Genomic DNA, 21,862 nt, shown 5'->3' with positions numbered 1-21,862 from the left:
TGGTGAGGCCTCACTTGGAGTACTGAGAGCAGTTTTGTGCCCTTTTTCTTGGAAAGGGAGAGCTGAAAGTGGAAAGGGTTCAAATGCTGTTCATGAAAATGATTCCAGGATTAAATGGCTTGTTATATGAAAATCGTTCGATGGCTCTGGGCCTGAATTCACTGGAATTCAGAAGACTGAAGGGTACCCTAATTGAAACCTATTGAATACTGAAGGACCGTGATGGAGTGAATGTGGAGAAGGTGTTTCCTCCAGTGGGTTGTCTAAGACCAGAGGACACAGCCTCAAAATAGAGGGGTGTCCTTTCGGAACGGAGATGAGGAGGAATTTCTGTAGCAGAGAGAACTGAGTCTGTGGAAATCCTTGCCCCAGGCAGCTTGGGAGGCCAAGTCATTATGCATATTGAAGACAGAGGTTGATTGATTTTTGATTGGTCAGGGCATGACGGGATACGGGGTGGAGGGTGCGGCAGAAGATACTGTAGCTGCAGACAGGAAATTTGGATCAGCCATGATGAAATGGCGAGCAGGCATTATAGGGAAAATGGTCTTATGGACTAATACAAGAATAAAAAGCGCCTCTGAAGGTATGTGGGGTCCTGTTGAGGGCCAACATGGAACACTATGCACAGGTCTGGTCTCCTTCCCAGAGAGAGTCTATGGGATAAAGGGAATGAAGAATTTTCCCAGATTGATTTCAGGGTTGTGGTGTGTCCTCAGAGAGATTACACTGACTGGGCCTGTCTCAAAACTAGAGAAATAAGAGGTGGTCCGACTGAGACAGACACAGTTTCACAGGGTTTTGACAGGGTGCGGGGTAATTTCCTCACCCAGATTGTGGCGAATATTTGGAATTTTATTCACAAGTTTTCTGAATTCAAAAGCCAAATTTAGGAGCTCTGCGAGGCTGGGAACGTTGGGGGAAAGTGGCACTGAGGTCAAAGATCGGGTGTATTCTGAGGAAAGGGTAGGACAGGCACAACGGGCCGAATGACCACGCCTGCTCCTGTTTCTTATTTCCTAAGGCACGAGTTTACCTTTGTGCCTTGTTCTCCCTTGGATTTCAGCCATTCGGATTGCGCAGGGGAGCGGTGAGAGCTCCGGAGATCCATCGGCAGCCGCTGCGGGGCAGCTCCCGTCTCCCAGCAGCAGGGGACGAGTCCAGACAACAGGCCCCGATCCTCGGCGGGGAAAGGCCGGGCGCCCTCCGTGTAGCTGAAACATCTCACGGAATCTCCGCCAGTCTCTTCAGCTCTGCCTTCGAAAGGATTCAGGACCCGCCGGTGTTGCAGCCGAAACCCGAGGCGCAGCTCCCAGTCTCCGGCCTCACTCGGACTCGGTTCCAGACTCCGGCCCGCTTCCAGCGCTCAGCGTCCCGCCCACTGACACCCCTCAGCCAATGGGAGCAGCCTTCTCCTAGCAGTGATCGCTGATTGGCTGAGAGTTTGTCTGAGGACGGGCTGCTGCCGGGAGACGGAGATGTCAGTCACAGTTTGTTCTCAGAATCAAAACAAGTTCCCCGAAGCTCAAAGTTTAAAGTAAATTTTATTATCAGAGTTTAGATAAGTCACCACATACAATCCCGAGAAGCATTTCCCTGCGGACATACTCAGAAAAAGTAAACAATAGTAAACATAACAGAAGCAGGCAGTGAAAGATCAGCCAGAGTGCTGAAGGTAACAAACGGTACAAATGCAAATATGGAGAAATAACGATAAATAACAAGAAATGAAATAACCGCAGCGGCTGCCGATGGATCTCCGGAGCTCTCACCGCTCCCATGTGCAATCCGAATGGCTGAAGGCCAAGGGAGAACAAGGCGCAAAGGTAAATTCGTGCTTTAGAAAATACGAAACAGGAGCAGGCGTTGCCGTTCGGCCCCTTGCGCTGTGCTGCCCCTCAATTAGAAATGGCTGATCTTTGACCTCAGGGCCACTTTCCTTCAAAGTTCCCATCCATCATCGCCGAACCCCTAAATATGTCTTTTTAATTTAGAAAACTCCAGATATTCACCGCACTGTGGGCGGGGAAATTTCTCCTCATCTCATTCCTGCTGAGGTGACCTCGAATTTTGAGTCTGTGATCCCCGGTTCCACTGCCCAGCCAGGAGAAATATCATTCCTGCTCCTACCCTGTAAATACAATGTGAGACTGTGTCTCTCTCAGTCAGGAAGCTTCTCCATGTGAAGCTTGTGTTAATGATGTTGGTTACAGTTCTTTCAGACCAGCAGCTTTGACCACAAGGACACCAGACAGTGGTCAGCACGGAATGTCCTGCAGTTGCTGCAGGAGGAGGACTGGATGGACACAGTGGAGTGGGTCCCTGAGCAGACAGTCCAGACCATCTGGCAGAATGCCTCCTCACCAGATCTCACCAACAGGCACCAAGACCTTACCTGTCCGGCGGCGAGAGGGGCCCTCCCAGTCTGATCCTTGCTGCATGCCCGGAGATCACTCCCACAGCGCGCTGCCCCAAGATTACTGCAGTGGAGACAAGACGGTCACTCGCCTCTTTGCGGACTGTGGGATGGTGAAGATATGTGGAGAAAGATGCAAGGGCCTGTGTCACAGCAGCTGCGTGACAGAAGGGTCACTGATCTTCGGGCTGTTCCCAGGACGCACAGGAAAACGGACAGCAAGTACTGCTGGAAGATCATCAACTTGGAGAAAGACGCCCGAAACTTGTTGGTCTGCCATGACATCGAGATGTCCGGAGAGCAGGGGTTTCCACCCTGGGGTCCAAGATTAATGCAATTGGTCTTTGGCATAAAATGATTGGGAATCCCTGTCGTGGAGGAATACTGCCGACTGGCACATTCCAGGCTGCAGGGACACCATTGAAACTATAGAGATCCTCTAGTACTAGACCGGGAGGGGCCGGGTTGGCTGAGGAAGCCTCTCAGTTATTGTAGGAGTGAAACAACCCGGGGGAGGGGCACATGCGCGACAACAGTCCTATCGGTTTTACCGAATGTAAAACACTAAACACCGCATAGCCGACAAATGTAAATTCTTTGGGGAAAGGCATTGCACGTTTCATCATTCTGATTATTTTATAAAAAGCTTACTTTGATAGTAAGCTTTATGTAAAATAATGTAGCGGACAATCGCGGTACTGCAGGGGATCAGCAGCTCCCCGAAAGGGAAAGCATTCTGAATCAGGAAGTGCCGCGAGTTAACATGGCTTCGAAAGGACAGGTCGAGAGTTTAACCGAGGAGGTAATTTGTTCCATCTGCCGGGATTTCTTCACTAATCCGGTGTCACTGGAGTGCGGGCACAACTTCTGTCGCTCTTGTATCACACGGTGTTGGGAAAGGGCGGAGAGAAACTCCTGCCCGGAATGTAGAGAGATATTTGCTGACCGCACCCTCAGAGCCAGTCGGGCCTTGGCAAATCTGGCTGAAAAATTGCGAAATCTAAACCTGCATCTGAAAGGGAAGGAAAGTAAACTTCACTGCGAGGAACATGAGGAAGAACTGAAGCTGTTTTGTGAAACGGACAAGACACTGATCTGTCTGATCTGTAGAGATGCGCAAAAACACAGAAAGCACCGCTTTAAACCGATTAAAGAAGCTGTTAAAATCTACAAGGTAAAAACTAACGTTAATTTCATACTTAACACATTTCCTTTCTCCTACATGCCATCACACGAGCCTCCGTAACCAACACATCATTCTCTGCAACTTCCGCCATCTCCAACGGGATTCTACCATCTATCCATCCCACAGCCCATCCCACACCCCACAACCCTCCGCTCTCTGTAGGAATCGCTCCTCGGACTGTATCGCCCTTGTCCACTCGCTCCTCCCCACTGATCTCCCTCCTGGCACTGATACCTGGAAGCGGGACAAGTGCTACACCTGACTCCTAACCTCCTCGCTCGTCACCACAGCCCCATTTCCTCCCGTTTCCTCCGTGGTTGATTGTCATCTCATATCAGATTTCTTCTTCTCCGGCTCTTTACCTCTTCCGCCTGTCCCCTCTCAGCTTCTCACTTCATCACTCTCCCCCACGTTCCCCCTCACGTTGTCTCACCCGTCACCTGCCAGCAGGTTCTCATCCCCAACCTTTTTATTTTGGCTTCTGCTCCATTCCTTCCCAGTCTTAATGAAGGGTCACATCCCGAAACGTCTAGTGTTGAAACCCCCTCGTAGATGCTGCCTGACTCACTGAGTTCCTCCAGCATTTTGTGTGTGATGATCGGGTTTGATCGCCTGTTTTGATCTATATATTTTTTTTCTTTTTCCTTCGCTCTCTGACTTCCAGGATCTGCTTAAATCTTCCTTAGACTCTCTCACAAAAACGAAATCAGACTTCCAGAAAAAGGAGCAGCAACAGAAAGAGAAGATTTCCGGAGTTCGGGTGAGGCTTCCTGAACGGAATTGCTGGTTTTACTGAATAGTTTTGCTCCCTTTAATGCGGAATAGCCAAGTATCGCAGTTCCAGTGACCTGGGTTCGATTCTGAGCTCTGGTGCTATCTGTGTGGAGTTTGCATGTTCTTCCTGTGACCACGACAGTTTCAGACACATCCCAAGGACACGCTGGAAAAACAGTTAATTGCAATTAACTCTGTGAAGGTGGAGGAGGGTGTATGTGAATCAGGTGGGAATTAATAGGTCATTGGGGAGAATCGGTTTCAGGAAAACGTGAATGAGTGGGGTTGACGAGAATGTTTCAGAGGTAGCATGGACAGTAATGGACCAAATGGTCTCCTTCATGTCATCAGGAAGTGCAACGCAGCAATACAGTAAACTAATCTTCACCTTTCACTCTCCAGAAACAGTCACACAGCCTTCAGTCCCACATCACATCCGAGTTTGCTGAACTGCGCCAGATTATCACTGAGAAAGAGCAGAGTGTACTCAGGGATCTCAGGGAAGAAGAGAAGAGGATTCTTAATCGAATGGAGAAAAATCTTCGTGAGATTCAAGAGCATATAAGGTTAATTCAGGAGGAAATCACTGGGTTAAAGGAACAGATGGATCAAAAAGACAGCGTGATGTTTCTCAAGGTGAGGGATTTTATTTCAATTTGTTTCTTTCAAAGGGCACTAAATGAACAGTGGTATATTTGAAATAAACACAGCACAGCGGCCAATTCTAACTAACCAATTGCCGCTGCTGGCGACGTCACACAGATTGTTATGATTGTATGACGAACCCTCCAATCACGCGAATAATGACTTCCAAAATCAGCGTAATTAATCATAAATTAATCAGCAACGGAGTGGTCAACAAACGATACGATATCAGTCCATCCTCAGCTCAAAACTGCCCAGAACAAAGCACAAATAAGTAACTTATTCCCTTCGCTATTACTAGGCCGCAACACACGTGACCAGTTACCATAACAAACACGTAACACAGAAAACAATGCAGACAGGGGTATCAAAGACAGAAGACAGATGCGTCGCTCCTGCACACAGCATTTACAAATGCCAGTAAACTGTTTTTCACCAGACAATTGATGCAACTATTCAGGGTTGTTGTTGTCTCAAAACTGGACTTCCACAACTTCTGTACATCCCAGGACAGAATGCAAACTTCTCTGAAGTAACGTATTCTGATCATAACATAGAGCTGTTGATTGTGTCCTTACTTATCACATTAAATATTTTCTAAATCTTCAATTAGCACCCAGTTCCAGTCACAGGCTGTGAGTGTGTTTGGTAAGGTGGGTGTGAGGGTCTCTCTATCAATCACTGAGAACAAAGAATGTGACCCACACATCAGACTTACCCTCAATATCCGATTTCCTTCAGGTTAGGGAAACCTTCAATATTTCTTGAATTTTTCACATAAGTTTCACATTAGAAAGATAGGAATATAAACATTGAAAACCTACAGCACAATACAGGCCCGTCAGTCTACAATGCGGTGCCGAAGATGTCCTTACTTTAGGAATTACCTAGGGTTACCCATAGCCGTCTATCTTTCTGAGCTCCATGTGCCTATCCATGAGTCTCTTAAAAAATCCTATCGTATCTGTATCCACTACCATTGTCGGAAGCCCATTCCATGCACTCAGCACTCTCTACGTAAAAATATTACCCCTGACATCACCTCTGTACATACTTCCAAGCACCTTAAAACTGTGTCCTCTCGTCTAGCCATTTCAGCCCTGGTAAAAAGCCTCTGACTCTGATCAATGCCTCTTATCATCTTATACAGTTCTGTCAGGTCACCTCTCATCCTCCGTCGCTCCAAGGAGAAAAGCCCGAGTTCACTCAACCTATTCTCATAAGGCATTCTCCCCAATCCAGGCAACATCTTTGTAAATCTCCTTTGCACCCCTTCTATGGTTTCCACATCCTTCCTGTTGTGAGGCGACCAGAACTGAGCACAGCGCTCCAAGTGGGGTCTGAACAGGCTCTTACATTGCTGTGAGATTACCTCTCGGCTCCTAAACTCAGTCCCGTGATTGATGAAGGCCAATGCACCGAATCCCTTCTTAACCACAAAGTCAACTTGTGTAGCAGATTTGAGTGTCCTATGGACTCGGACCCCAAGATCCTTCTGATCCTCCACACTGCCAAGAGTCTTACCATTAATACCATAGTCTGCCATCATATTTGACCTTCCAAAGTGAACCACCTCACCATTATCTGGTTTGAACTCCAAACTGCCACTTCTCAGCCCAGATTTGCATCCTATCGCTGTCACGCTGTAAACTCTGAGAGACCTCCACACTATCCACAATACCCCCAACCTTTCTGTCATCAGCAAATTTACTAACCCATCCCTCCATTTCCTCATCCAGGTCATTAATAAAAATCACAAAGAGAAGGGGTCCCAGAACAGATCCCTGAGGCACACCACTGGTCACCGACCTCCATGCAGAATATGATCCGTCTACAACCACTCTTTGCCTTCTGTGGGAAAGCCAATTCTGGTTGCACAAATCAATTTCCCCTTGGATTCCTTGCTGAAATCCATATACACTACATCTACTGTTCTACATTCATCAATTTTGTTACATCGTCAAAAAATTCAATCAGGGTCGTAAGGCACGACCTGCCTTTGACAAATCCTGCCTCTCACGATCTTCTCCATCAAAGACCATTGCCAGAGGCTCAGCAATCTCCTTCCTCACCTCCCACAGTGGCCTGGGGTACATCTCATCCAGTCTCCATCATAAACAGGCCATTCGGCCCATCATCCTCTAACAATTTCCCTGCCTCAGAATTCTCTTCCCACACCCAGAAACAGTGCCCTGAACCCCATAGTGCCTCACGTGTTTATCCAGTTTTCCCATTACATTCAATCTCTGCTGTTCCGCTTCAACCACTCCTGTGGCAGCGAGTTCCTCTTCACGAAATTTCATATGGGATTTATTCAAATCCACCTGGAATTTTTTCTCCCACAATTCTTCCCATAAATAGAGGTACACCCCACCCCCCCCCGCGCACATAATTAAATCCATCACTAATCTTAAATTCCTACATTTTATCACCCTAATGTCATACCCAGATGAAAATGCACAATCTGCCCTGTCTTCCCTGTAAGTTTCATCCTCTCAGTAATGGTCTGACATTCAGAAACTTTCCCTGTAATTTAACCCGTGGTTCTGCATTGGTTGCGTTTGTGAGTGACTGCGGGAGTGGGAATTTTCAACACCTTTTAATGATTTGGATGAAATTCATGATGTGGACAGTAAGTCCAAGTCTAATCAGATTTATGTGTGATTTATTTCAGGAAGAAGCTCGTCGGAACAAGAGGTAGGACATACTCTTTATTGAAAACCTGTATAGTTCAAACTTGCAGTTTATAACAAGCAGTTTAATATTTACAGGATTAATGACGATATCCAGGAATTGTCAATGACAGATGAGGCCCAACCGTTTGAAACATTTGATCACCCCTATTTGTTGAACACGGTGCTGAGAGAAACACTTGATACCGTTAATCGAGGTAAAATTTACAAAGATTCATTTCTCCTTGTTCAAATAAGTTCCAATGTGAAGCGAGAATTGTCTGTAATTTGGTTTGGTGGGGGGAGGGGGGGAGGTTGGGAACGAGTGAAGGGATGGGACTGATTGCAAAAATGCAAAGATATCATGCAGTCAGACTGTCAGATAGGACTGGCAGATGCAAGGACAAAATTGCAGCCAGCAGGGTGAGTATCAGTGCATTAGGTATGCAGAATAAAAATGGTAGCAGATACAGTACACAAAGTGTTATATCTCAATGCATGGAGTATGAGAAATAAGATGGATGATGTTGTTGCTCGATTATAGATTGTCAGGTATGATGTTGTGGCCATTGTCACAGTGGCGGGGGCATGGGGAGCAAGGGTGGACCCAAATGCAAGACACATCTTGTGAGGTTATTTAGGTTTAGTTTATTGTTCGATACCAGGAGAGCAAGACAGAAGCGGGAACAGCGAACAGGATAAGGATTCAGGACTACGACTAGGCTGGGACCAAGGGTTTGGACTTGGACTCGGAATCGGTTCCCAGAACTAGAGGAGACATGAAGAGGCTCGGGTATGGACTCCGAGCCCGAGACTGGGCAAGGACCCAGTACCAGGCAAGGACATGACATGGGCTCGGGCCAGGATGAACATGGGAACACAGAGCCGAGGTCTCGGGAGAGCAGGTACATGTAACCATGGACACATACACAGAACACAGAGTCGGGACCCCTCGTTGGGTACAGGACATAGGACCGGGACTCACACACAGAACAGAGAGCCGGGACCCCTCCTTGGGTACAGGACATAGGGCCGGGACTCACACACAGAACAGAGAGCCAAGACCCCTCCTTGGGTACAGGACATAGGGCCGGGACTCATGACCCCCCGCGGAGCAACGGCAAGACGGCCTGACTTACCCCACGGAGGCGAGGAGAGGGCAAGACATGACCCCCGCGGGGCAAGGGCAAGACGGCCTGGCTTACCCCATCTCAAGCCACTACATTGAAGCATTGTGAGAATGAGCCCAGACACACCAACCAGCATTGACGTCTTTCAAGATTTCATCTTAGCAGAAGCACACACAGCATAACCAGCCTTGCAAAACTCTTCCACACACATACACAAGAGGAATTGACAGATTGTAGTCAGAGTCTCAGGATTGTACGTTGTTATTTCCCTCAGTAACCTGGAAACTATTCTCTTCAGACACGGTAATTTACTTATTTAAACAACTCACACATGTCACACATTGTCAGCACACACCAGACATGTGATGACACACTGTGACATACAAATATTTCAATGTGCACACTCTCCTTCAATGTGTACACACAAACACACTGATATTTACCACAATCAACACACACACACACACACACACACACACACACACACACACAGTATCAGAGTGTGACACACGGTCAAAGAGACAGGTTAAAATTCCTACTCAGGGATGAAATCTGCCGTCCTTACCCAGTCTGTCTGTTCTGTGCACTGAGCTGCCCTCTGACATGACGTCACATCAACAGTTCACAGACAGACTCCGGGGTGAGATTCCTCAGGAGGATGATCTAGGAGGGTTTGACAGATGTTGAACCCACGACCCACTTCATCCATCTGCTAGACTAAGATATCTTCTTCAGCATGTCCCATCTGTGAGTGTTTGTCCCATATCGCTCTGGCCTTTTCCTATCTATGTACCTGTACAAATATATTTTAAAACATTTTAATTTTACCTGTTTCTGCAGCATCTGACAGTAAATTCCATCTGTCCACCTCCCTTTCTGTGAGAATGTTACCCCACAGATCCCTCATAAAAACTTCCCCTCTCACTTTCAATCTGAGCCCTCTGGTTCTGTACTCCCATTTCTCAGAAAAAAGACTCACTTTATCTCAGCCCGTTGTGAATGTATTTACCTCGATAAAGGGTCATCCCTCAACATCCTACACTACAGCTAAATAGCCCAAGCTTATCCACTCTCTGCTTTTAATCCAAGCCCCCCCCCCCCAGTCCTGTTAATGTCTTCCTGAATCTTCCTGTCCAGTGTAATGACATCCTACACAGGTTGCCTCTGTGGTTAAAAGGCATACGGTGCATTGACCTTCATCAATTGTGGGATTGAGTTTAAGAACTGAGAGGTAATGTTGCAGCTATATAGGACCCTGGTCAGACCCCACTTGGAGTGCTGTGCTCAATTCTGGACACCTCACTACAACTACAGGAAGGACGCGGAAAACATAGAAAGGGTGCAGAGGAGATTTACAAGGATGTTGCTTGTTTTGGAGAGTATAGGTTCAGCGAACTTGGCGTTTTCTCCTTGGAGCGACGGTGGATGAGGGGTGACCTGATAGAGGTGTACAAGATAATGAGAGGCATTGATCGTGTGGGTAGTCAGAGGCTTTTCCCAGGGCTGAAATGGCTAAACGAGAGGGCATAGTTTTAAGGTGCTTGGAAGTAGGTACAGAGGAGACGTCAGGGGTAAGTTTTTTTACGCAGAGGATATTGAGTGCGTGGAATGGGCTGCCGGTGACAGTGGTGCAGATGGAAATGACTGGGTCCTTTAAGAGACTCCTGAATGACTACATGGAGCCCTGGAAAATAGAGAGCCATGGGTGAAACCCAGGTAGTTCTAAGGTAGGGACATGTTAGACACAGTTACGTGGGCCGAAGGGCCTGTATTGTTCTGTATGTTTTCTATGTTTCCGCATGTTTGGCGAACCGGAAATGCAGACAATACCCCCAGTGTGGTCTATCATTAATATCAAAGACCTTGTTTAAGTTCCTGTGGACAGTGTCGAATAGGCTGATTAATACAGGCTGAAGGTGTTACATTTGAATGCATCAGTATACGGAATAAGGTTGATGATGTTGTAGCACAGGTATAAAATTAGCAGGTATAAAATTGTTGGCGTCACTGAATTGTGGCTGAAAGGAGATCCTGGCTTGAAGCCCAACATCCAAGGATACACCTTGTATTCAAAGGACAGGAAGAAGGGATGGGGAGGCAGAGGGGATAGGCAGAAGGGATGGGGAGGGTCTGTTGGCAAAAAGTGAAATGAAATCCTTAGAGAGAGGTGACATAGGATTGGAAGATGTTGAGTCATTGTGGGTAGAGTTCAGGAACTGCAAGGGTAAAAAGACCCTGATGGTAATTATATACAGGCCTCCAAATAGTAGCCTGGATCGAAATGGGATACAAATTACACCAGGAGATGGAAAAGAGGGCAAGGTGACAGTCGGAATGGGGGATTTCAACATGGAGGTAGATTGGGAAAATCATGTTGGTGCTGCATCCCAGGAAAGGGAATTTGTAGAATGCCCCCTGAGATGGCTTTTCAGAACAGATTGTGGTTGAGCCCAATGGGAGAAAGGCAATTCTGGAGTGGGGTTTGTATAATGAACCAGATATGATTTGGGAGACTAAGGTAAAGCAACCTTTAGAAAGCAGTGATCATAAAATGATAGAATTCACCCGAGCATTTGAGAGGGAGATAATGTCAGGTGTAGCAGTATTAGAGTGGAGTAAAGTTAGTTACAGAGGCATTAGGGAGGAGCTGACCAAAGTAGAGTGGAAGGGGACAGGAGCAGGGACGATTTCAGAACAACAAAGACTGGAGATCCAGGGGCAATTTGGATAGATAAATCCCAAAGATGAAGAAGTATCATACAGGGAGGATGAGGTAGCTGTGTTTGACACGGGAAGTCAAAGACAGCATAAAAGCGAAAGAGAGGGATACAATGTCGCAAAAATTAGTAGGATGTTAAAGTCTCGAGGAGATTTCGATAATCTACAGAAAGCAATTACAAAGCCCAGAAGGAGAGAAAATGAAATATGAGGGAAAACTTGCCTACAATACTCAAGAGGATACAAAAATGTAAAGCGTAAAAGAGAAGTGAAAGTGGATATAGCACCCCTAGAAAATGACACTGAAGAGGAGAAATGTGAGATAAAGACATGACAGAGTTACGTATTTAATATGTTGTGTGATGTGTGGAAGATACTAGCTGTATGTGAGAGTGTCAGGGGACAGAATTGAGTGTTGTTGCTATTACTAAAGAGAAAGTGCGTGGGAAGATTGAAGGTCTGAAGGTACCTGGACCAGATGGACTACACCCCAGTGTTCGGAAAGAGTTAGCTGAAGAGAATATGGGGCCATTAGTAATAATCTTTCAATAGTCACTAGATACTTGGTCATTCAAGACTACCGGAAATTGCAAAGGACATTTCACCCTTTAAGAAGGCAGAGCAACTGGGGAAAGAAAATTATAGATGTGTTAGTCTGGATGTGGTGTGCTTGGAAAGATGTTGGAGTCCAGTATTAAGGACAAGCTTCTGGGAACATGGAGGCACATGATAACATGGGGAAAAGACAGCATTCCTTCCCTTAAGGGGAAAGCTTGCCTGACAAGTCTGTTGGAATTCTTCGAGGAACACAAAGCCAAGATAGACAAAGAATGATTTGGATGACAGAATTGTTGCCAAGCTTGCAGAAGGCATGAAGATAGGTGAAGGGGCAAGTAGTGCTGTAGAAGCTCAGAATCTGGCGAAGGACAGAGACGGATTAGGAAGTGGGCAAATAAGTGAAAGATGGATTATTGCGCAGTGAAGGTGTGCCTGCAATTTGTTAAAAGGAATAAAGGCATAGACAATTTTTTAAACAGGGAGAAAATTCAAATATCAGAGGTGCAAATGGACTGCAGTGTCCTTGTGCAGGATTCCCTGAAGGTTAACTTGCAGTGTGTGTCAGTGGTAAAACAGACAAGCTCAATTTTAGCATTCATTTCGAGAGGATTAGAATACAAGAGCAAGGATGTAACTCTGAGGTTTTATAAGGCATTGGTCAGACCACACTTGGAGTATTGTGAGCAGTTTTGGGTGCCGTATATCGAAAAAATATGTGCTGGCATTGGAGAGAGTCCAGGAGGTTCACAAGGATGATTCCAGGAATGAAACAGTTAACCTATGAGGAGTGTTTGATGGTTCTGGGCTTGTACTCACAGGAGTTTAGAAGGATGGATGATTTATTATCCCCCTCAACCCGATTCTCCCGCCTCCTCCCCATAACTTTTGACACCCTGACGGATCAGGAAGTTTACCTGTGAACTTCTGCTTCAAATATCGAACACGAGAAAATGTACAGATGCTGGTAATCCAAGCAACAGGTCCTGATGAAGGGTCTCGGCCTGATCTCTCTGAAACCTGTCTGGAGAGAGTGGATGTTGGGAGGATGTTTCCCTTTGTGGGTGAGTCAAGGACCTGATTGCACAGTCTCCAACGAGAGGGATGTCAATGTAGAACAGAGATGAGCAGGAATTTCTTTAGTCACAGAATAGTGAATCTGCCACAGGCAGCTGTGAAGTCCAAATAATTGAGTACATTTCAAGCAGAGCAACACACACAAAATGCTGGAGAAACTCAACAGGACAGGAAGCATCTATGGACAAGAGCGAACTGGTGACGGTTCAGGCTGAAACCCTTCATCAGGACATGTGTTGTTTAAGGGTCCCTGCAAATTCTTCCCCTGTCTTCATGAGGGGCTGCGGGTGATGGGGTTGAGGGAAAGGTGACAAAGGGATCCTCATCTCCATCTTTGTGTCCCTCCAGCTTTTCATTACATCTATACACACAGTTCACCCACAGGCTCTGCACCCCTTCCACACCTGGCATTCATCTCTCCCCTACTGATTCCCATTATCGTCTCCTTTACTGTCTCAAACCGTCACACTTCCCCTCTTCACACTTCAGATTCACAAATGAATGTTAACATGGAATGAAGGGCCTGTTCCTGTGCTGTACTGTTCTAGTTACAGTTGGTAATGCTACAGTTGTTATGGAGAACTTCAACATATAGGTAGACTAGAGGAATCAGGTTGGTGCTGCACCCCAAGAAAGGGAGTTTGTGGAGTCCCTCCGAGAAGGATTCTTAGAACAGCTTGTACTGGAGCCTACCAGAGAGAACGCAATTCTAGATTTAGTGTTGAGAAATGAACTGGATTTGATCAGGGACCTCGAGGTAAAGGAGCCATTAGGAGGTAGTGACCAAAATATGATAAGTTTTAATCTACAATTTGAGAGAGAGAAGGGAAACTCAGAAGTGTCAGTATTACAGTTGAACAAAGGGAACTATGGTGCTATGAGGGAGGAGCTGGCCAAAGTTCAATGGAACAATGCCCTAGCAGGGATGACAGTGGAACAGCAATGGCAAGTGTTTCTGGGAATAATGCGGAAGGTGCAGGATCAGTTCATTCCAAAGGGGAAGAAAGATCCTACGGGGAGTAAGGGGAGTAAGGGGAGGCCGTGGCTGACAAGGGAAGTAATGGACAGGATAAAAATAAAAGAGAAGAAGTATGACATAGCAAAGACGAGTGGGAAGCCGGAGGATTGGAAATCTTTTAAAGAGCAACAGAAGGTAACTAAAAAGGCAATACGCAGAGAAAAAATGAGGTACGAAGGTAAGCTAGCCAAGAATATAAAGGAGGATAGTAAAAGCTTCTTTAGGTATGTGAAAAAGGAAAAAAAAAAGTAGTTAAGACCAAAATTCGGCCCTTGAAGACAGAAGCGGGTGAAATTATTATGGGGAACAAGGAAATGGCAGACGAGTTGAACAGGCACTTTGGATCTCTCTTCACTAGGGAAGACAGAAACAATCTCCCAGATGTAATAGTGGCCAAAAGACCTAGGGTAATGGATGAATTGAAGGAAATTTATATTAGGCAGGAAATGGTGTTGGATAGGCTATTGGGTCTGAAGACTGATAAGTCCCCGGGACCTGATGGTCTGCATCCCAGGGTACTTAAGGAGGTGGCTTTAGAAATTGTGGACACATTGGAAATCATTTTCCAATGCTCTATAGATTCAGGATCAGCTCCTGTGGATTGGAGGGTGGCTAATGTTGTCCCTCTCTTCAAGAAGAGAGGAAGAGAGAAAACAGGGAATTACAGACCGGTTAGCCTGACGTCGGTGGTGGGAAAGATGCTGGAGTCAATTATAAAAGATGAAATTACGACACATCTGGATAGTAATAACAGGATTGGTCCGAGTCAGCATGGATTTATGAAGGGGAAATCGTGCTTGACTAATCTTCTGGAATTTTTTGAGGATGTAACTATGAAAATGGACAAGGGAGAGCCATTGGATGTAGTGTACCTGGACTTTCAGAAAGCCTTTGATAAAGTCCCACATAGAAGATTAGTGGGCAAAATTAGGGCACATGGTATTGGGGGCAGAGTACTGACATGGATTGAAAATTGGCTGGCTGACAGAAAACAAAGAGTAGCGATTAACGGGTCCCTTTCGGAATAACAGGCGGTGACCAGTGGGGTACCGCAGGGTTCAGTGCTGGGACCACAGCTGTTTACAATATATATTAATGATTTAGATGAGGGAATTAAAAGTAACATTAGCAAATTTGCCGATGACACAAAGCTGGGAAGCAGTATGAACTGTGAGGAGGATGTTATGAGAACGCAGGGCGACTTGGACAGGCTGAGTAAGTGGGCAGATGCATGGCAGATGCAGTTTAATGTGGATAAATGTGAGGTTATCCACTTTGGTGGTAAGAACAGGAAGGCGGATTATTACTGAAATGGAGTGAAGTTAGGAAAAGGGGAAGCACAACGAGATCCAGGTGTTCTTGGGCATCAGTCACTGAAAGCAAGCATGCAAGTACAGCAGGCAGTGAAGAAAGCTAATGGCATGCTGGCCCTCATAACAAGGGGAATTGAGTACAAGAGCAAAGAGGTCCTTCTGCAGCTGTACAGGGCTCTGGTGAGACCACACCTGGAGTACTGTGTGCGGTTTTGGTCACCAAATTTGTGCAAGGACATTCTTGCTATTGAGGGAGTGCAGCGTAGATTCACAAGGTTAATTCCCGGGATGGCGGGACTGTCATATGTCGAAAGATTGGAGCGACTGGGCTTGTATACTCTGGAATTTAGAAGGCTGAGAGCCGATCTTATTGAAACATATAAGATTATTAAGGGATTGGACACGCTGCAGGCAGGAAGCATGTTCCCGCTGATGGGTGAGTCTAGAACCAGAGGCCACAGTTTAAGAATTAGGGGTAGGCCATTTATAACGGAGTTGAGGAAAAAAAAATCACCCAGAGAGTGGTGGATATATGGAATGCTCTGCCCCAGAAGGTTGTGGAGGCCAAGTCTCTGGATGCTTTCAAGAAAGAGATGGATAGAGCTCTTAAAGATAGCGCAATCAAAGGTTATGGGGATAAGGCAGGAACTGGATACTGATAGTGGATGATCAGCCATGATCAAAGTGAATGGTGGTGCTGGCTCGAAGGGCCGAATGGCCTACTCCTGCACCTATTGTCTATTGTCTATATGTTCTCTGGTCCCTGTTTAGAAGAATGAATGGAGATCTCAGGGAAATACCAAGTTATTTCAGGAGTTAACAGGCAGCAAGGATGCAGGGAGGATGTTTCCCCTGTCTGAGGAGTCAAGGGTCAGGGGTCACTGTCTGTTTGGAATTCTCAGCATCCGTAGGTGGAGGGGGGTTTGGGGGTTCTTATCCATTTAGTTTACAGATCCATCGCCGTACAGCATAGAAATGTGCCCTTCGACCCATCACCTCTGTGCTGAACTATTTACCCATCTACATTCATCCCATTGGCCAGCATTAGGTCAGTCTCCTTCTGTGCCTTGCCTATTGAAGTTTCTGTCCAAGTGTCTCTGAAACACAGAGGACTGGAGGCCTGTGACCTGCAGAGGTCGGTGATGGGGCCGCGGTTGTTTGTCATTCATATTATTAATTTGTATGATAGTGTAGGTGACATAGTTAGTAGGATTGTGGGTGACACTAAAATTCATGGTACAGTGGACAGCCAAGAGAATTATCTAAGTTCACAACAGACCCTTGATCAACTGTAGGGTTGGGTACAATGACAATGTTTTAAAATACATCTTGCCAGGTACGTGGATAAGAAAGGTGGAAAGGAATAATGGACAAATGGGGCAAGCTCATTACAGCAAGCTGGTCGACACGAACAAGTTGGGCCGAAGAAACTCTATGCCCCCCTGTTCAAATTCATTCACTCACCCCCTTCCCATCTTAATCCACCCTTTCCCGAAGTCGTTTCTGCTGTTTATCTCCCCTGATCATTTCTGTTTTTGAGGAAAGATGTCGACCTGAAACGTAGACTGTCCATCTCTCTCCACACCTCCTGCCTGACCCGCTCGGTTCCTCCAGCATTTTGTGTCTGTTTGATCGGGAAATCTCTGCTCTCCGTCCAGCGGAAAACCTTTGGGGTGACATTAGTTGTCCACGCGCTTTCGTTGGGTCAAACCACGGGAAAGGTTCGTGTTGGCCACCCGTCTGCGCCTGAGGCCGAGCGGCCTTTCCACTGATCCCGGGGCCGCACTGCCCGAGTCTCCCCCCGATTCCCGGGGCCGCGCTGCCCGAGTCTCCCCCCGATCCTCGGGGACTCTCTAATTCTCTGCTTCTCCCCCCAGTCTCTGTCACCCTGGATGTGGAAACGGCGAATCCGTTTCTCGAGGTGTCTGAGGATCGGAAGACTGTGAGATGGATCGCGACCTGGAGTGGTCTCTCTGACACCGGGAAGAGATTCACAGACTGGACTTGTGTGCTGGGATCGGAGGGATTCACATCGGGGAGACATTACTGGGAGGTGGAGGTGGCGGGGAATCGGTGGTGGTGTCTGGGAGTCGCCGCAGAGTCTGTGGAGAGGCAGAGAAGGGTCAGACTGAGTCCGGAGACCGGAATCTGGGTCATCGGACGGGTTGGTGACGTCTTACATCGGGATTGTGACGTGTTCGATGAAGAGTACCCCTCCCCCGAGTCCCGTCTCCCTGCCGGTCCCATCCCCGGGAGGGTGGGAGTTTATCTCAGTTACGAGTCCGGCACAGTTTCATTTTACAACGCGGAGACCAAGTCCCATCTCCACACCTTCACTGGGAATAAATTCACGGGGAAAATGTATCCTTTCTTCTGGACTTGGAATGTAAACCAGTGGCTGAGAATCTGCTCCGGTTCCGCTCCGGGTCTGTAAACGGGTCGGGTCCCAGGACTGGCGTCAGGAGTAAAGTCCCTGTAAATATAAATGTGCAGAGAGTGAAATAAACACGAGGTGAGAATTATCGATCCCTTAATTTTAACTCGTTCACCGCATCCGACAACAGAACAGAAACACCACGGATTCAGCAACAGCCGCGGGGCGGCGGGTCCTGAGCTCCCCCGAGTCCTAAAGTCCACCTGCACTGGGACAGGTTAAATGGGACAAAAGGGGGCGGTGCTGACAGGAAAAGACAGTAAAGACTGATTCAATGTGTTCGTTAAGTTCATCTGACATTTCTTTGCCCCCATCACTACCTCACCAGCACCATTTTCCAGTGGTCCAATATCAACTCTCATCTCCCTTTCACTCTTCATGTAACTGAAAACTAACTTTTAGTGTCCTGATTTATATTATTGGCTAGTTTGCCCTCATATTTCATCTTTAACATTCTTATGGCTTTTTTCGTTGCCTTTTGTTGAATTTTATGAGCATTCCAATAACCCAACACCCCACTCACCTTTGCTACCTTATATAGAACATAGCATAGTACAGCACAGTACAGGCCCTTCAGCCCACAATGTTGTTCCCACCCTTAAACCCTGCATCCCATATAAACCACCACCTTAAATACCTCCATATACCTGTCTAGTCATCTCTTAAACTCCACGAGTGTATCTGATACCACCAATGACTCAGGCAGTGCATTCCACGCACCAACCACTCTCTGAGTAAAAAATCTTCCTCTAATATCCCCCTTGAACTTCCCATCCCTTACCTTAAAGCCATGTCCTCTTGTATTGAGCAGTGGTGCCCTGGGGAAGAGGCGCTGGATATCCACTCTATCAATTCCCCTTATTATCTTGTGCACCTCTATCATGTCTCCTCTCATCCTCCTTCTCTCCAAAGAGTAAAGCCCTAGCTCCCTTAATCTCTGATCATAATGCATACTTTCTAAACCAGGCAGCATCCTGTTAAATCTCCTCTGTACCCTTTCCAATGCTTCCACATCCTTCCTATAGTGAGGCGACCAGAACTGGACACAGTACTCCAAGTGTGGCCTAACCAGAGTTTTATAGAGCTGCATCATTACATCGCGTCTTTTAAACTCTATCCCTGGTCTTATGAAAGCTAACACCCCATAAGCTTTCTTAACTACCCTATCTACCTGTGAGGCAACTTTCAGTGATCTGTGGACATGTACCCCCAGATCCCTCTGCTCCTCCACACTAGCCAGTATCCTGCCATTATATGCCATTTCCTTAGGTAATACACAGTCCTGAACTTCCCTTGTCAGCCACCAATTCCTGCCTCTGCCATTTGAGAGATTCTTCTGTGGGACATGTCTCTCCTGCACCTTGTAAACTATTCTCAGATACGTCAGCCACCTCTGTTCAGCCATCATCCCCACAGTATCCTCCTCCAATTCACCTGGGCAAATTCCTCTCTCATGCCTCCGTAATTCCCTTCATTCCATTGCGAGACCGATACATGTGACTTAGGCTTCTCCCTCTCAAATTGCAGAATGAATTCAATTATATTATAATCACTGCCTCCGAACGGTTCCTTTACTTTCAGCTCCCATATAAGGTCAGGGTTATTACACAACACCCAATCCAAGATGGCCTTTGTCACAAGTATGCCCAAACACAATCTACTTTAAAAAGCCGTTTCGTAGGCATTCAACAAATGCCCTATCGTGATCGAACAACAACCTGATTTTCCCAACTCTTTGCATATTGATGTCCCCGATATAATTGCGACTTACCGTTATTATATGCTTTGCCCGTTCAATACTGTGAATTAATTTAAAGTCAGTCCCTTAACTTAATAAAGTTTTTATCTGAAAACTATCAATCCCCCCCAAAAGATTGTACTGAAGACTGCATTTGATTTTTTTTTTCAGCCATATCCGCTTCACACTGAAATAGTGTGTGTTTAACAGTTTCATAATGTCAAAATGTACACGACACAGAATGATGTTTTCCAATTAGATACAAGGCATAATTAAGCATCGTCTGGGCATTTCTAAGTCGTGTCAATATCATTTCTTCCGTTCTTGTTTTTAGCCCTTCTTCTATAAACCCAGTTGGTTTATGTATTCTGTAAAGGTGCCTGTCCTTTATCCCTCAAGTCTTGCATAAGTCCCTAATTCTCAACATTACCAACCCCTAAACTTCTAATTTGCTAAGTGGAAGGTCGGTATCCACTGTTGAACTTTTAACAGGTTTTGTTGCTAAACAGTGAGCCTGATCATTTCTCTCACCAGTGCGCAGTGCAGGGCCCATAATGTGCAGACACATAAACCAAACTTTGTACATGAAATACTGCTTGATGAGTTTCCAACAGTCAATCTGACCCATTGCTAGAATGACCTGTTTTAAGGCTTATCAAATCCGAAAAGGATTATGAACATATTAAAAGACTGCAAGGACCAATTTCAGACAACCCACCCTGCAAAAAGTCATTTCAGGGAGGTAGCACCCCACCCCCTCGCCCCCCGCAACCCCATTTTCCCTCCACCCCCCATCCCCTCGACCTCCAAGGGTGAATGTAATACTTTGTTTAGTGATTTTGTCTAATCTGTAAACCAAGTTGGGTATATGCTGCAAATGACATTAAAATATGTACTTACATTCTATTATATTATCATGTTTATTCTATTACAACATTAAGCAAACCTACAGGGAGTTTGGCCTCATCACGTTGGACATCAATAACATAGCCCCTTGGCAGCTAGCCAGCCAGTTTAAATCGGGGGTCCCCAATCTCTTTTGCATCGCAGACCGGTTAACTATTGACAATATTCTTGCAGACCGGCTGACCCCGGGGGGAGGGGGGCCCGGTCATATTGTTTCCTCGCGGCCCGGTAATTGGGTACCACTCTTAGCATGAAGAGAGACCAATCAGGATGCTCGGTCTCCCTCTCAAAAAAAAAATCGATTTCCGGGATATTGTATATACTTTCCGGGCGTCAGGGATCCACTTTCGATATGCGGGAGACTCCCGGAACTTCCAGGAGAGGTGAGATGTCTGCAATTTACTCCACCCACTGTAATGCTGACAAAGAATTCTGCTTCATATACCCATATATGGCTGGTAAGTGATTTCTTTATCATTACCTGCAACTCACACACACAAAAAGAAAACAGCCACACCTACATTCCCAGTTAAATTATGTTTCAATACATCTGTAAAAATAGTTACCGTATGATAATAACTGACATTAATATACTCATGAACCAACAGACTCTCAGGCAGAACAAAATCCAGTTGCGTAACCTAAAATTAACTGAAGTCATTGGGAAAAAAAAAACAAAATGGGGTTACCGAGAAAGCTACAGTGGGACATATTGGATCATCAGATACACCCATATTCCCAGCGTGATATGAACCCAGTCACCTGAAATTAAAAACAATCTTTTTGTGATGTTCCCAACTGTCCTTTAGCACAGGATGATAATTTCTTTGCCCCCTCAAATTAATCCAATTTGTTAACATCAACTGCAGCCTCCGTCCCTGTAAGGGCAATTGTCCTATTTCAACCAGTAAAGCTGAAACAGGGGATGGCCTTACAGTACCACAACACAATCTTAAAGCCTGTGCTTGTATCACACACAAACATTTAAAAGTTGAACATGAAACTGATCCATAAGCCACACAGCCAGAATCAAGAACAGATTGAATTACACAAATATAAATGGTCAACAAAGATTTTAATGTTGCACTCCAAGAACACCCACACAGACACCTGAGGATATTTAATGCTCCTTTACATTTCTCAATTATTTTACTGACACGGTGCTTCCATGTCAGCTCATTATCCATCCACATGCCTGGAAATCTTACCACTGACATATTTTCAGGAGTTTGACCATATAATTTCAAATCAAGTGTAGGTCTATTAATCCTGTTAGTAAA

General features: G+C 46.0%; 1 protein-coding gene across 1 annotated transcript; it reads left to right on the top strand.

Annotated features, from left to right (window-relative positions):
- The first annotated feature begins 1,848 nt into the window (after positions 1-1,848).
- On the top strand, positions 1,849-20,553 carry LOC140185293 (zinc-binding protein A33-like). Its single transcript, XM_072238678.1, has 6 exons — positions 1,849-3,590; positions 4,267-4,362; positions 4,779-5,012; positions 7,696-7,718; positions 7,793-7,911; positions 17,382-20,553. Exons 1-6 carry the CDS (start codon positions 3,180-3,182, stop codon positions 17,936-17,938), a joined length of 1,440 nt encoding a protein of 479 aa, XP_072094779.1. The 5' UTR covers positions 1,849-3,179; the 3' UTR covers positions 17,939-20,553.
- The last annotated feature ends 1,309 nt before the right edge of the window (positions 20,554-21,862 follow it).

This window comes from Mobula birostris, chromosome 20 (genome assembly GCF_030028105.1).
Source record: "Mobula birostris isolate sMobBir1 chromosome 20, sMobBir1.hap1, whole genome shotgun sequence".
In the NCBI taxonomy this organism is placed as follows: domain Eukaryota; kingdom Metazoa; phylum Chordata; class Chondrichthyes; order Myliobatiformes; family Myliobatidae; genus Mobula; species Mobula birostris.
Note: the sequence above shows the minus strand (reverse complement) of the source record. Positions and strands in the feature narration are given on the sequence as shown.